At 35.7% G+C, this 12,874-nt stretch overlaps 1 protein-coding gene across 1 annotated transcript; it reads left to right on the top strand.

Annotated features, from left to right (window-relative positions):
- The first annotated feature begins 1,115 nt into the window (after positions 1 to 1,115).
- LOC140238989 (echinoidin-like) lies at positions 1,116 to 11,287 on the top strand. The gene is made up of 3 exons (XM_072318885.1): positions 1,116 to 1,342; positions 4,196 to 4,373; positions 10,781 to 11,287. Exons 1-3 carry the CDS (start codon positions 1,200 to 1,202, stop codon positions 11,018 to 11,020), a joined length of 561 nt encoding a protein of 186 aa, XP_072174986.1. The 5' UTR covers positions 1,116 to 1,199; the 3' UTR covers positions 11,021 to 11,287.
- Positions 11,288 to 12,874: the final 1,587 nt, after the last annotated feature.

Here is a 12,874-nt window from a genome sequence, read left to right as displayed (position 1 = left end):
TAGATAACTGTAGACATTTCGTAGGAAATGAGATGAACGCTGGGTTATAATTCTAATGATAGTGGTATAAAATAATTATGTTACAAATATATTTGTATCTTTTCATATTAAGTTTCTTAAGAAATGCATATTTCCAGCATCAGATATAATTGCGGGTAGTTGTTTAAGATAGAATATACATTCTACCATGAACAATTTGTTAAATATTCATTTTGTTTTCCAGCTATTTCACAAGAGTGGGTACAGAATGGTTTTATAAATCATGAAAGTGATTTTTTTTTTTTGAGTTGAAATCTAAACCTTAGTAATTACAGTCATTTTTAATACTGAAAAAAAAATCATAAGGATTAACTATAACATATTACAGATAGACATTGTAAATGTGAGTTTGGAATGGGAAATTGAAAGAAATATTCACATGACCGAAAAATGCAATGTTATGGAGGAGACATCAGGAGTTTTAATACAAACTATTTTAAGGGGTTGTTTATACGAGACATGAGGTTTGTAGATTTTATTCTGAATATCTGTTATCTTATTTTTTGTAGATAAGAAGAAAAAACAAACTTCAACGTTTATTTTCACATTATTTAAAAGTAATGTGATTATGAAAAGAAAAGTTGACAGTGAGAATTGGAAATCTATTTTTATGAGATACCGGGCAAAACTGTTAGAAATAAAGTAAATAAATATAACAAATCGTTGATGTATATAATTATCTATAAAATATATAATTTTAAACGGGGGTGCAAAATATTCCTTTTAATGCAAGAAAAAATGCTATACTCTGAAATAAAAGAATAAGAAATTAAAAATGCATTTAAAATCTGCATTAATCAGTATTCACATCGCAAACAACCCGGAAGTCAAATAGCCAATCATAATTCAAATCGCTTTTGGTGTTGCCAGTAACGACAACGGCAGTTAGCCAATAATGTCTTTCATGCCATGAGGATCAACAGTCAGTTATACCATTATGGTTAGCTGAATGTTATTTCAGTACGTGTTAATGTTTTAGTTGGACATTGCTGTAGCACTATATTAGGGCATTGGTTGCGTATGGAGCGCTCAGTCAGGAGCGCGTGTTCCACCCCACATATGACCCTACATACTTGCTCCAGCAAAGTTGGCTCATCGTGACCTAGGAGAGAAGGGGGAAGCATAGCAAGACAAGATTTCTGAGAACTTCAGCAATTCGTATGCCTGCAGTCATGTCTCGTAAACTGTTTCTGCTTTGTTTCGCCGTCACTGTCGGTTTGATTTTGACAAACCTCCCGGGCTCCAGTGCAGGGGCGTGCTGCTGCCCTCCGATGTGGACTGCTTTCCAAGGCACGTGCTACAGGTAACAGTGATTGCGGGCAATAGTTAAAGCCATCTACTCTTTTTTTTTTTTCATATTCAGTGTCATAGTTGTGAGTCATTTATTACATTAAAAAGGCCTTTGGTAAATTGTTCCGCTTTAATGAGAAAGTGCACGTCAAACTTAGAAAAAGTTTATGAACTCTTTCTAGATTGCACCACAAAACAAACAAAATGTCGCACCCACTTATTTTACATGAAAACTCAAGATAGATAAAACGGGCCTAGTCAATCCACAATCTTAAACATTTCACGAAAACGCCGTTCTTCTTCTATATTTTTCTAAAGTTTGGGATCATGAAACGAATGGCAAATTGTATCTTTTTGTGTTTTTTTTTTCCTTTTTTTCTGGAACACTTTTTTTCCTTAAAAAAGTTTGATTAAGTTTGACACTTTCCTGCGAATCCGTTACATATTATTATCGTTTACTCTCAAATCCATTAACACTAAAAGAGATGGTGCTTCTGTTTTGATAGTCGGTATTAGTAGTAGATAGAATGTGTGTTATAAAGCATGCTCAACTTTAGGTTTTTCAATTTGAATTCAGTTGTTCAGAGCGTATCAAAAAATTAATCAAACTTAACAGGCCTACCATTTCTTATTGTCAGCTATGGAGAGTGCACTGGTAATTGTGAGGAAAGTAGAACTCTTTTTTTTTTCTTTCCACTGAGGCGTAATTATGTTGGCAAAATTTAAATGTCATGCATGACGAAGCACATGCCATGGACTTTAAAGACAACAATTACAAATTGCATTGTTCCCAAGTTTGAGTGTCACACGAAAATGTCTCACTGAATGAGTGAGATCTGTCAATGACAGTGACCAAATAAACAAACCAGCCTGTATGAATGTAGGTTTCTGTTTCGGGTTTGTTTTTAGGGTTTCTTTGGTCCATAACCTTTTTGATGACCTTCTGGCCGATAGCGCGGTCACTTCCACTAAGGCTAGTCAAAACAGTCCATTTTCTCTGTTCATATGCAACACATAGGTTGTAGCTCGCTGCAATAAACCACGTCTTGGACATGAAGAGAGAAAATGGATAATGGGTTGTCCTTTGTGGGAGTGACCGAGTTATCAACAACGGCAGCCACGTTGAAGGTTATGGACCATAACAGATAAGAATAAAACCTAAACACAGACCCGCAACTCTCTGTTTTATATTCATGCAAAATGAGAGGAATAGCAAAAATATGAAACATTGTGCATGGCAAAAGATCTTTAGAAAGTGTAATGTGTTGATGCAGTATAATTTAGTTCTGCTAAAAGCGTTTTACGATAACACTAAATAAAATCTATAGCCCCTGTAAAACTTGTTCTGGATAACAATAGTAGTTGAGAAGAGAATGGAGGAGAATCAGTGCCTGGTAAGTTGACAAACGGAGATGGGATTGGTGAGAAAAAAAAATGAGTTTGGTTTACGCATTGAATGTTGTGAGGGACCAAAACAAGCACAGTTTCTTTATGCTGAACTATATACGTAGGTCTCAACCTATTGCGAAATCCCTTTGATATTTTTACACGTTCATCTTCATCAGACCTGTATATATCTCATTCTTCATAAAAATGTGCCCCAAATATTCCCTTTATTCATGTCATGCGAAACCTTATTGAAAAAAAAACAACAAAATAAAACAAAACTATGAAACTTGAAATTTCAAGAATCTATCGCATATTCGGATCCGGGATATGGATAACTTACCTGAGTGGGTGGGTTTTTAGATTAATTTCTGTACTTTAAACGACAAGTTCACCTTCATAAACATAAGGATTGAGAGAATGCAGCAATATTAGTGGAACACATCAGTGAAAGTTTGAGGAAAATTGGACAATCGATGCAAAAGTTATGAATTTTTAAAATTTTTGTGTTGGAACCGCTGGATTAGGAGACTACTACAGCTTGTGAGTCATATGCGTACAACAGTATAAAGAAAATGTAAAGAAAATTCAACATATTTTCACTTTTTTCGCATAATAAAAGAGCACTTGACTTGCCTCTTTCTAAAGGCAGGGGGAATGATATTACCCATAACATCTGTCGGTAACGAGTCGGGGGAATGTGTACTTTTTTCAAAAGATGAAATTTTGTGAAGTTCTCTTTATATTTTCCTTATATTGTTGTACGCATGTGACATCTAAGTTATTCACACACTGCAGTAGTCTTCTCATCCAGCGGTTACTGCACAAAAACTTCAAAAATTCATAACTTTTGAACGGATTGTCCGATTTTCCTCAAACTTTCAATGATGTGTTCTACTAATATTGCTACATTCTCTCAATCCTTATGTTTATGAAGGTGAACTTGTCCTTTAAACAGTTTCGCAAGATACTTTCATGAGATGTACATTTACTGTATGCATATCAACAAAAAACTTCCCTTTTGCCTTATTTTTCTCAAAATAGAGTTTAATTCCTCATAAAGGTTTTGATATTTGTAAGTTACGAGTATCAATCCGTAGACCCCCTCTATTGTGTTCTGTGTGAGCTGACAACAATTATTTTTTCATTGTTATTTTGAGTCTAATTTGCAAAATATGGTTTTGTGATAATATGAAAAAAAATGTGAGAAATTTTAAAGCCCATACGTAACATTGGTTTGTTATATTGTTTGTTATAGAAGCTTGATGATAATTAATCGATAAAGATAAAGCTCTTAGTAAACGATTCAAATTTGAATGTACAGATAAAGTGATCAAAATTGAGGGACTGAGAACGTACTGGCTATGTGCTCGACGCAAATTGTGTAATACCACTGAATAAAGAGTAACAATATTGACAAAGAAATGTGGCCTATTCTTTGATACCTGAATATATGATGAGGTATTTGTTGGTGTTGAAGGTACTTTTCAGGACAACGTTTGACGTGGCAGGAGGCCGAAACACAATGCCAGTTGTTTACGACGCAATGCTGGGACAAAAACGCCACCACCAGCCAGCTTGGTCACCTTGTGTCCATTCACTCCCAGGCGGAGATGGATTTCCTCATAGCTCTCTTTGAATCTGTACGAAACAAACGGGTACGTATAATCGAGAACAGAAACTAAAGATCTTTGAACATACTTATCTGTAACTTTCGTGGGAAACATGGGTGAGCTTTGAATAAGATGGAAATGATATTAACCATTTTAGTATTAAACTGAAGATTCCGTAAATAATGGCCTATTATTCCCTGGAAGGTACAGCAATATTACTCTCATTTCGACAACTTTCTAGATTATGCAAAATAGATCATGCTCCACGCTGGAAAGAACACAGGTCCCACAGAGTGAGAGCCACAGTGTGAAATTTCTTCACACTGTTAAATTCGACCGTTTTGAACAGTGTGAATTCAATGTGAGTCGTCAATTCACAGTGTGAAACAGAGCATTACCATGTGAACACTCTGTGAAAACCACACCACAGCGTGAAACCATTTTTACACTGTTAAGTTCCAGCATTTTCACACAGTCGACTATATGAACACACTGTGAACACAGTGTGGAACACTGTGTTCTTTCTATTAGGGAATATAATTGCTTTTTGTTTATTGGAAGTTATGTTAATTTGAAAGCCTATTAAGACTTCATCGAGACTTATTTGTCATATACACAATTCTGATAAACTTTTGTTGACCCTTTGCCTTTTTCAAATTACGTAATTAGATTATATATGAAAAATGAAAATGGTAAAGCATAAAGCAGTTACTAATGGGTTAAATAATTGAGACGAAGAGGAAGTTTCATTTTTGAAAACTAAAATGCAATAGCGATCATAATGAACTTTAGAATAGAATATGAACGATTCTTAATTGACTTTGCAATCAAAGTGTCATGTGTTCATGTTAGTTTGTTCACTTGTTAGCCGATTAACCCCGAAAGTGGCATCGAAAAATTCAAGAACGTTTTCCTTTTTATTTTTTGCTTGTCATCTCATCAAAAATTGCGCTCAATTCCCTTTTTGTTCCATTTTCTTCTTTTTTTTTTCTTTTCGCTTGTTGGCTGATTAAAGTCGGAGTGGCAACATAAAATGTAAACTGCCCCCCCCCTCTTTTAAAAAAGGCAGCGCCGGCCTTGATTCTGATTTATTTGTTTGGAATGCTGTCTTTTAATGATCCCGGCTCATGTTGTGACAGGCAAAAATATCTTTATTCGATACGTATCTTGATTCCATAGAAAGAAAAAAGTCAATGACAACCAAAAGAAACATTGAAATTCTCAATTTATAATCACAGATATAATTAGGGATTTTTTTTTTTTTTTTTTACAGTTTGTGATTGACTCCATAGAAATCCGATGATCTAACGTTTTTATTTACTTTCACACACACACACACACACACACACTCTCTCTCTCTCTCTCTCTCTCTATCTCATTCAAAAGCGAAGATGTTGCAACTATCTTTATCCTAGCAAACTTTGTGAACCACTTCATGGTTTCATTTTACTTTAAACAGGACAAGACAGGCTATTCGAAATGAGTTTCCGTTGAGTCAAGTTGACTCAAATCCGTTGAGGAGTGTGTAAACCTCAAAGCATACTGTCTTTCGAGGCTAAGTTATTAAAGTCTATGTAGCTGTTTTTGCCATCATTATTTTGGTTGTGACACGATGAATCTTTTGGAATAAACGACGAGAAAACATTTCCAAATCAAACTAGAGATTGTAATTTGTCATCACTGACAAATTAAGGTGATCCGATTTTTTTTAATCAATGATTCGAGTCCTGATTGCAATAGGCATGACCATACAAGTTTCATCTGTGTTTAGAGACATTGGCCGTGTGATGTTTGCATTCTCATTTAGCAGAGGGGGTCATATCTGCCATGTTTGGTACCAAATTCTGCATACACTATAACGAAGAAACAGCAACAAGTACATATGACCTTTGACCCACCTTTGCACTCCCAAGATTGCATCTGATGAAATAGTGGTTATTTTGTGAAATGATTCTCGCGACATCGTCTATACGTGTGAAAAATATGGGAAAGATAGGACAGGTATTCACCAAGATACAAGATGAAATATTTATGACCTTTGACCCTAATTTACACACCCAAGATGATGTCCGATCTAGTAGTTGTTATTTTATCAAATAATGTACGTGACATGAACTAAACATGTGCAAAATATGGGGGTGATAGAGGCTGTTTTTCTTGAGTTATTGCGAAGAAAGTTGCAGAAAGAAAGAAATATCTCAATACATAGAAGATAAGCTTTAATTTCAACCAAGTTTTTTTATCGTGATGCTGACAACGTATGAAAAAACGAAGGGCACATTAATGGTAGCGTAAGGTCTCAGCTACAACATATTAAAATCTGGGAGAAATTCACCGAAGGGTAAGGGAACTAGTGCTCGATAAAGACAATCATGTCAATTTTCACATTTAAAAAAATTCCCTCCCATATAGATAACACGTCATAACGAAGATACAAAAAGAAGTACATATGACCTTTGACCTCAATTTGCACAGGCAAGATGGCATCTGAGTAAAAAGTAGTTATTTTGTGAAATGATCCTTGTAACATGGTCTTTGCGTGTGCAAAATATGGGAAAGATAAAACATGTATTCACTATGATACAGGATGAAACACCTATGACCTTTGACCCTAATTTACATACCCAAGATGGTGTCTGATCAAGTAGTTGTTATATTATGAAATAATTTACGTGACATGAACTAAACATGTGCAAAATTTGGGGGTGATAGAGGCTGTTTTTCTGGAGTTATTGCAAAGAAAGTTGCAGAAAGAAAGACATATCTCAATACATCGAAGATAAGCTTTAATTTCAACCAAAATTTTTGACGTGATCCCGACCTCGTATGAAAAAACGAAGGGCACATTCACGGTAGCGTAAAGTCTCAGCTACAACATATTAAAATCTGGGAGAAATTTACCGAAGGGTAAGTGAGCTAGAGCTCGATAAAGATAGTCATGTCAATTTTCATTTCCAGAAAAACTGCACTCCCATAGAGATAACACGTAAACTGGACAAATTTGACAAGATTACATTAAATCGATTTTTACGAGGTGATGCCGTCATCTAATCAAAATGTTGTTATTTTATGTTTGAAAGAACATTAAACAAGCTATAACGTACTGAAATCTGGGTGAAAATTGACAAAGGACTAGTGAGATACGCTCGAATGAATTTGAAATTTGATGACGTCATTTTGAAAATGTACCTTTTTTACTTTATTAAGAAATTTGATATCTTTCAATCATTTTGTCAGCATTGCCACCCCTTGAAATGACATGTACAACTCATCAGCTTTCAAAATATGTAAAGAAAATGGGGGGTCACCGTCCATCCTGACGAGTAAAATCGGATTTAAAATTGACGGTTTTTTGGCATAGTTGCACTGTATATCGCCATTGACGCGCGCGCGGAATTTCAAATTTGACGGGCCCGTATGACGTCATATTGAGTCGGATTGACTTGAAACTTGGTAGAAATATTTCTTGACATTTCAAACATCCGATCCGTGTGAAAAAACGGGAAATTTCTATTGCATATGAGCTGTGCGTGCGTATATGCGCGCGCGCGTACGCGTCCGTCCGATTTTTTCAATTTTTCAAAAAATGCTCCAAATGGTTTGAAACGTGTGCAAAAAAATTTTGAGCTCGATTGGAGCATACAAATATTTCAACGCGCGCGTACGCGCACGTTTTAAGAGAAAATATGAATTTTGAGAACATGAGTAGAATGCGCATAACTTGAAATATATGTGACGTTAATTTCATTGAAAAATTCTATTCCATTAATGAGATATGATTGAGAATGTGTTTTCATATAATGACGTCATAGTGACGTCACGGTCCACTGATCACAATGATACATTAGATGTGTCGTCTTTGGGACATGATGCATACATGGTATAATTTTGAAATTGATAGGCAGCGGACTTTTTGAGCTAACCTCTGCACAACTTTTGCGGAGAAATAAAGAAACTAGAGATTGTAATTTGTCATTACTGACAAATTAAGGTGATCCGATTTTTTTTTATCAATGATTCGAGTCCTGATCGCAATAGGCATGACCATACAAGTTTCATCTGTGTTTAGAGACATTGGCCGTGTGATGTTTGCATTCTCATTTAGCAAAGGGAGTCATATCTGCCAAGTTTGGTACCAAATTCTGTATACACTATAACGAAGAAACAGCAACAAGTACGTATGACCTTTGACCCACCTTTGCACTCCCAAGATGGCATCTGAGGAAAAAGTGGTTATTTTGTGAAATGATTCTTGCGACATCGTCTATACGTGTGCAAAATATGGGAAAGATAGGACAGGTATTCGCCAAGATACAAGATGAAACATTTATGACCTTTGACCCTAATTTACATACCCAAGATGTTGTCCGATCTAGTAGTTGTTATTTTATGAAATAATGTACGTGACATGAACTAAACATGTGCAGAATATGGGGGTGATAGGGCGTGTTTTTCTTGAGTTATTGCAAAGAAAGTTGCAGAAAGAAAGAAATATCTCAATACATAGAAGATAAGCTTTAATTTCAACCAAGTTTTTTATCGTGATCCCGACATCGTATGAAGAACAAAATAAAATTTAACGATAGCGCAAAGTCTCAGCTACAACATATTAAAATCTGGGAGAAATTCACCGAAGGATAAGTGAGCTAGTGCTCGATAAAGACAATCATGTCAATTTTCACATTTAAAAAAATTCCCTCCCATAGAGATAACACGTCATAACGAAGATACAAAAGGAAGTACATATGACCTTTGACCTCAATTTGCACAGACAAGATGGCATCTAAGTAAAAAGTGGTTATTTTGTGAAATGATTCTTGTAACATGGTCTTTGCGTTTGCAAAATATTGGAAAGATAGGACATGTATTCAATGAGATACAGGATGAAACACTTATGACCTTTGACCCTAATTTACATACCCAAGATGGTGTCCAATCAAGTAGTTGTTAATTTATGAAATAATGTACGTGACATGAACTAAACATGTGCAGAATATGGGGGTGATAGAGCGTGTTTTTCTTGAGTTATTGCAAAGAAAGTTGCAGAAAGAAAGAAATATCTCAAAACATCGAAGATAAGCCTGAATTTCAACCAAAATATTTGACGTGATCCCGACATTGTATGAAAAAACGAAGGGCACATTTACGGTAGCGCAAAGTCTCAGCTACAACATATTAAAATCTGGGAGAAATTTACCGAAGGGTAAGTGAGCTAGTGCTCGATAAAGATAGTCATGTCAATTTTCATTTCCAGAAAAACTGCACTCCCATAGAGATAACACGTAAACTGGTCAAATTTGACAAGATTACTTTCAATCCATTTTTACGAGGTGATACCGTTATCCAATCAAAATATTGTAATGTTATGTTTGAAAGAACATTAAATAAGCTACAACATACTGAAATCTGGGTGAAAATTGACTAAGGACTAGTGAGATACGCTCGAGTGAACTTGAAATTTGATGACGTCATTTTTAAAATTTACTTTTTTTACTTTATTGAGAAATTTGATATCTTTTGATCATTTTGTCAGCATTGCCACCCCATGATGTGACATGTACAACTCATCAGCTTTCAAAATATGTACAGAAAATGGGGGGTCACCGTCCATCCTGACGAGTAAAATCGGATTTAAAATTGGCAGTTTTTTGGCATGGTTGCACTGTATATCGCCATTGACGCGCGCGCGGAATTTCAACTTTGACGGGCCCGTATGACGTCATATTGAGTTGGATTGACTTGAAACTTGGTAGAAATATTCCTTGACATTTTATACATCCGATCAAAGTGAAAAAACTGGAAATCACAATTTCATATGAGCTGTGCGTGCGTATATGCGCGCGCGCGTACGCGTCCGTCCGATTTTTTCAATTTTTCAAAAAATGCTCCAAATGGTCTGAAACGTGTGCAAAAAAATTTTGAGCTCAATCTGAGCATACAAATATTTCAACGCGCGCGTACGTGCGCGTTTTGGGATAAAAATGTATTTTGAGAATATGAGTAAAATTCACTTGACTTGAAATATATGTGACGTAAATTTCATTGAAATATTTCATTCCATTAATGAGATAGGCATGAAAATGTGTTTTCATATAATGACGTCATAGTGACGTCACGGTCGACTGATCACTATGATTTTACTTGTGCTGTCGTCTTTGCGACATGATATATACACGGTATAAGTTTAACATTCATAGGCAATGCACTTTCTGAGCTAACCTCTGCACAATTTTTGAGGAGAAAGAAATAAAGAAAGATTCCGTACAGAAACAATAGGTGATCCGAGAGGATACTCGGATCACCTAATAAAGAAGAAGAAAGAATCAGTACAGATACAGGTGATCCGAGAGGATACTCGGATCACCTAATAAAATGCATCAAACATATATGCAATGTATGATATACCGTTCTCTTTTTCTTTTCTTTCCTATCCTATGCTTTCAAATCAACAGGTCACTGGCAGGCAAATGGTTTGGATTGGATTGAATGATTTGGCGACAGAGGGTACTTTCGTCTGGAGTGATGGTTCGGACGTTGATTACACCCCGTGGCACACAGATCAACCAAACGACTATGGTAATGCGCAGGATTGCGTGGAATTCGGCGTGGAATATACATACAAGTGGAATGATTTGAGATGTGACCCTATTGATGTATGGATTGTAGATGATTATGTCTGCAAGATGGGATAAGAGGTTCAGGTGAGAAAGCTGCATAGCGAGGGAGGTGTTGTTTTAGAAGAAGACGGAACCAAAATCTCCCCTTTTAATCGTATCTTTTCCACAAAAACATCACGCGCTCTATCTCCGATATGAATGACCTGATTTGACATGAAAAGATCACTTTAGTCTGTTTTAGTATGCATTATTTCTGAACACCAACAAAACTTGCGAACAGCAGATCGCCGCCCCGATCGTGTTTTCCCAGTGTCCAAAAGAACAGGATGTGAACAGGAAGTGAAGAAGAAGAAGAAGAAGAAGAAGAAGAAGAAGAAGAAGAAGAAGAAGAAAAAACAAAACAGACCTTGTACAATAATTTTTTTTTAAAACTCTAGTGTTAATGGTACTCAAAATACAGTGAAACACAAAATATATACGCTGAAGTGCTAAGCCGGGGGAGCAAAATTGTGCACAAATGCGGGTGAGATCGAGATATAGCTGTATGTGATGACATTCTCGTATTCCTTTTGGTTTCCTGTTCTCGGCCGTTAATAACAATTGAGTTTGAAAAGCTGGAAGGATTTTTCCGTACAATAACCATCACGGAGTATGTACACGATTTCAACATATCCTCTGAAATGCAACCTAAAATTGTTTTGATAATTAATTTCAAAAATCACTTCTTTAAACTCTCCGGAAGACAATCATGGAGCAAGTGAAATGTTCAGCACACAATCGTCGTGCCATTAACGCACACATTTGCACAACTTGTGAAGAGATTCTACACTTTCTGCAACACCTCCCTTGTGTGCCTTATCCCTGTAAACACGAGTAGTTTACTCGTCTTCTCTATCCTATTATGTAAGGCAGTATCATAACGCCTGTGCTGACAAGTAGTAAGGCAAGTGATATGCACTTCCTTTAGTTTAGCCATGCTTTGATTAGACATTTCTTAACAAGCAAAGATATGGAAGATGCAACTTATCTTCCGAGTGGTACTATTAAATTCTGACTCTATCAAGCATAATTTCTCGAGGGTTTTCCATGTTTTATGAATGGTATCAGATTCTTCCCGGACATTTGAATGTTTCAGATTTGCGAGACCAAAATTAATGTGAGTGAAGTTGAGATATAGCTTCATAGATATGGTGAAAGAATGGTGTTTCGTGATGTATTGTGCGCTGTCAGTAATATACACACAAATGTGTATATTTATGTATATATAGTATATATATATATATATATATATATATATATATATGCAAAATATCATAAAAGTATTTCGATAATATTATACACGTGGACAACTTTAAATATATACATATATCATATACATGTCGGGTATACACGTTATTTGTGTAGACTGCTGTTGTAAAAATACATTGAAGCGTGTATTTCATGTAGGCCTACATATCATGTGTGTGTGTGTGAGAGAGTGTGTGTAACAAAGTGGTATATCATGCTTCACAGGGTATTTGTGTCAATATTGATGACAACCTTTAGTCTTTCAAATGTCTTCTTTTTCTGACATCTTATGCACTCATTTCTCGGCCTACGCAACCATAACATCAAAAATCTTGTAATGAATTGAAACCATCGGTCAAATTCGGTGACGAGGTCTTAAGAGAGTGAAACACGCCAAATGTACGGCATAACGTATAGACTGGAACCTCATGGCCGTATAATCGATGATAAGTATTGTTATTTACACAAAATGTGAACAATAGTTATAATAAAAATGTTTCCGGACTAAACCGTCTACAGTCATGGTTTATTGAGAAATATACTGATATCTCCTTATGTTTTAAGCTTTATTGCGAAAAATTTATTTGGTAGGATTTTTGTGATACAACAGACCTAAACATTATGTGAGCCTCCATCATAAAA

This window comes from Diadema setosum, chromosome 15, assembly GCF_964275005.1.
Source record: "Diadema setosum chromosome 15, eeDiaSeto1, whole genome shotgun sequence".
NCBI classification, from domain to species: Eukaryota; Metazoa; Echinodermata; class Echinoidea; order Diadematoida; family Diadematidae; genus Diadema; species Diadema setosum.
This window is presented reverse-complemented; position numbering and strand designations above follow the sequence as displayed.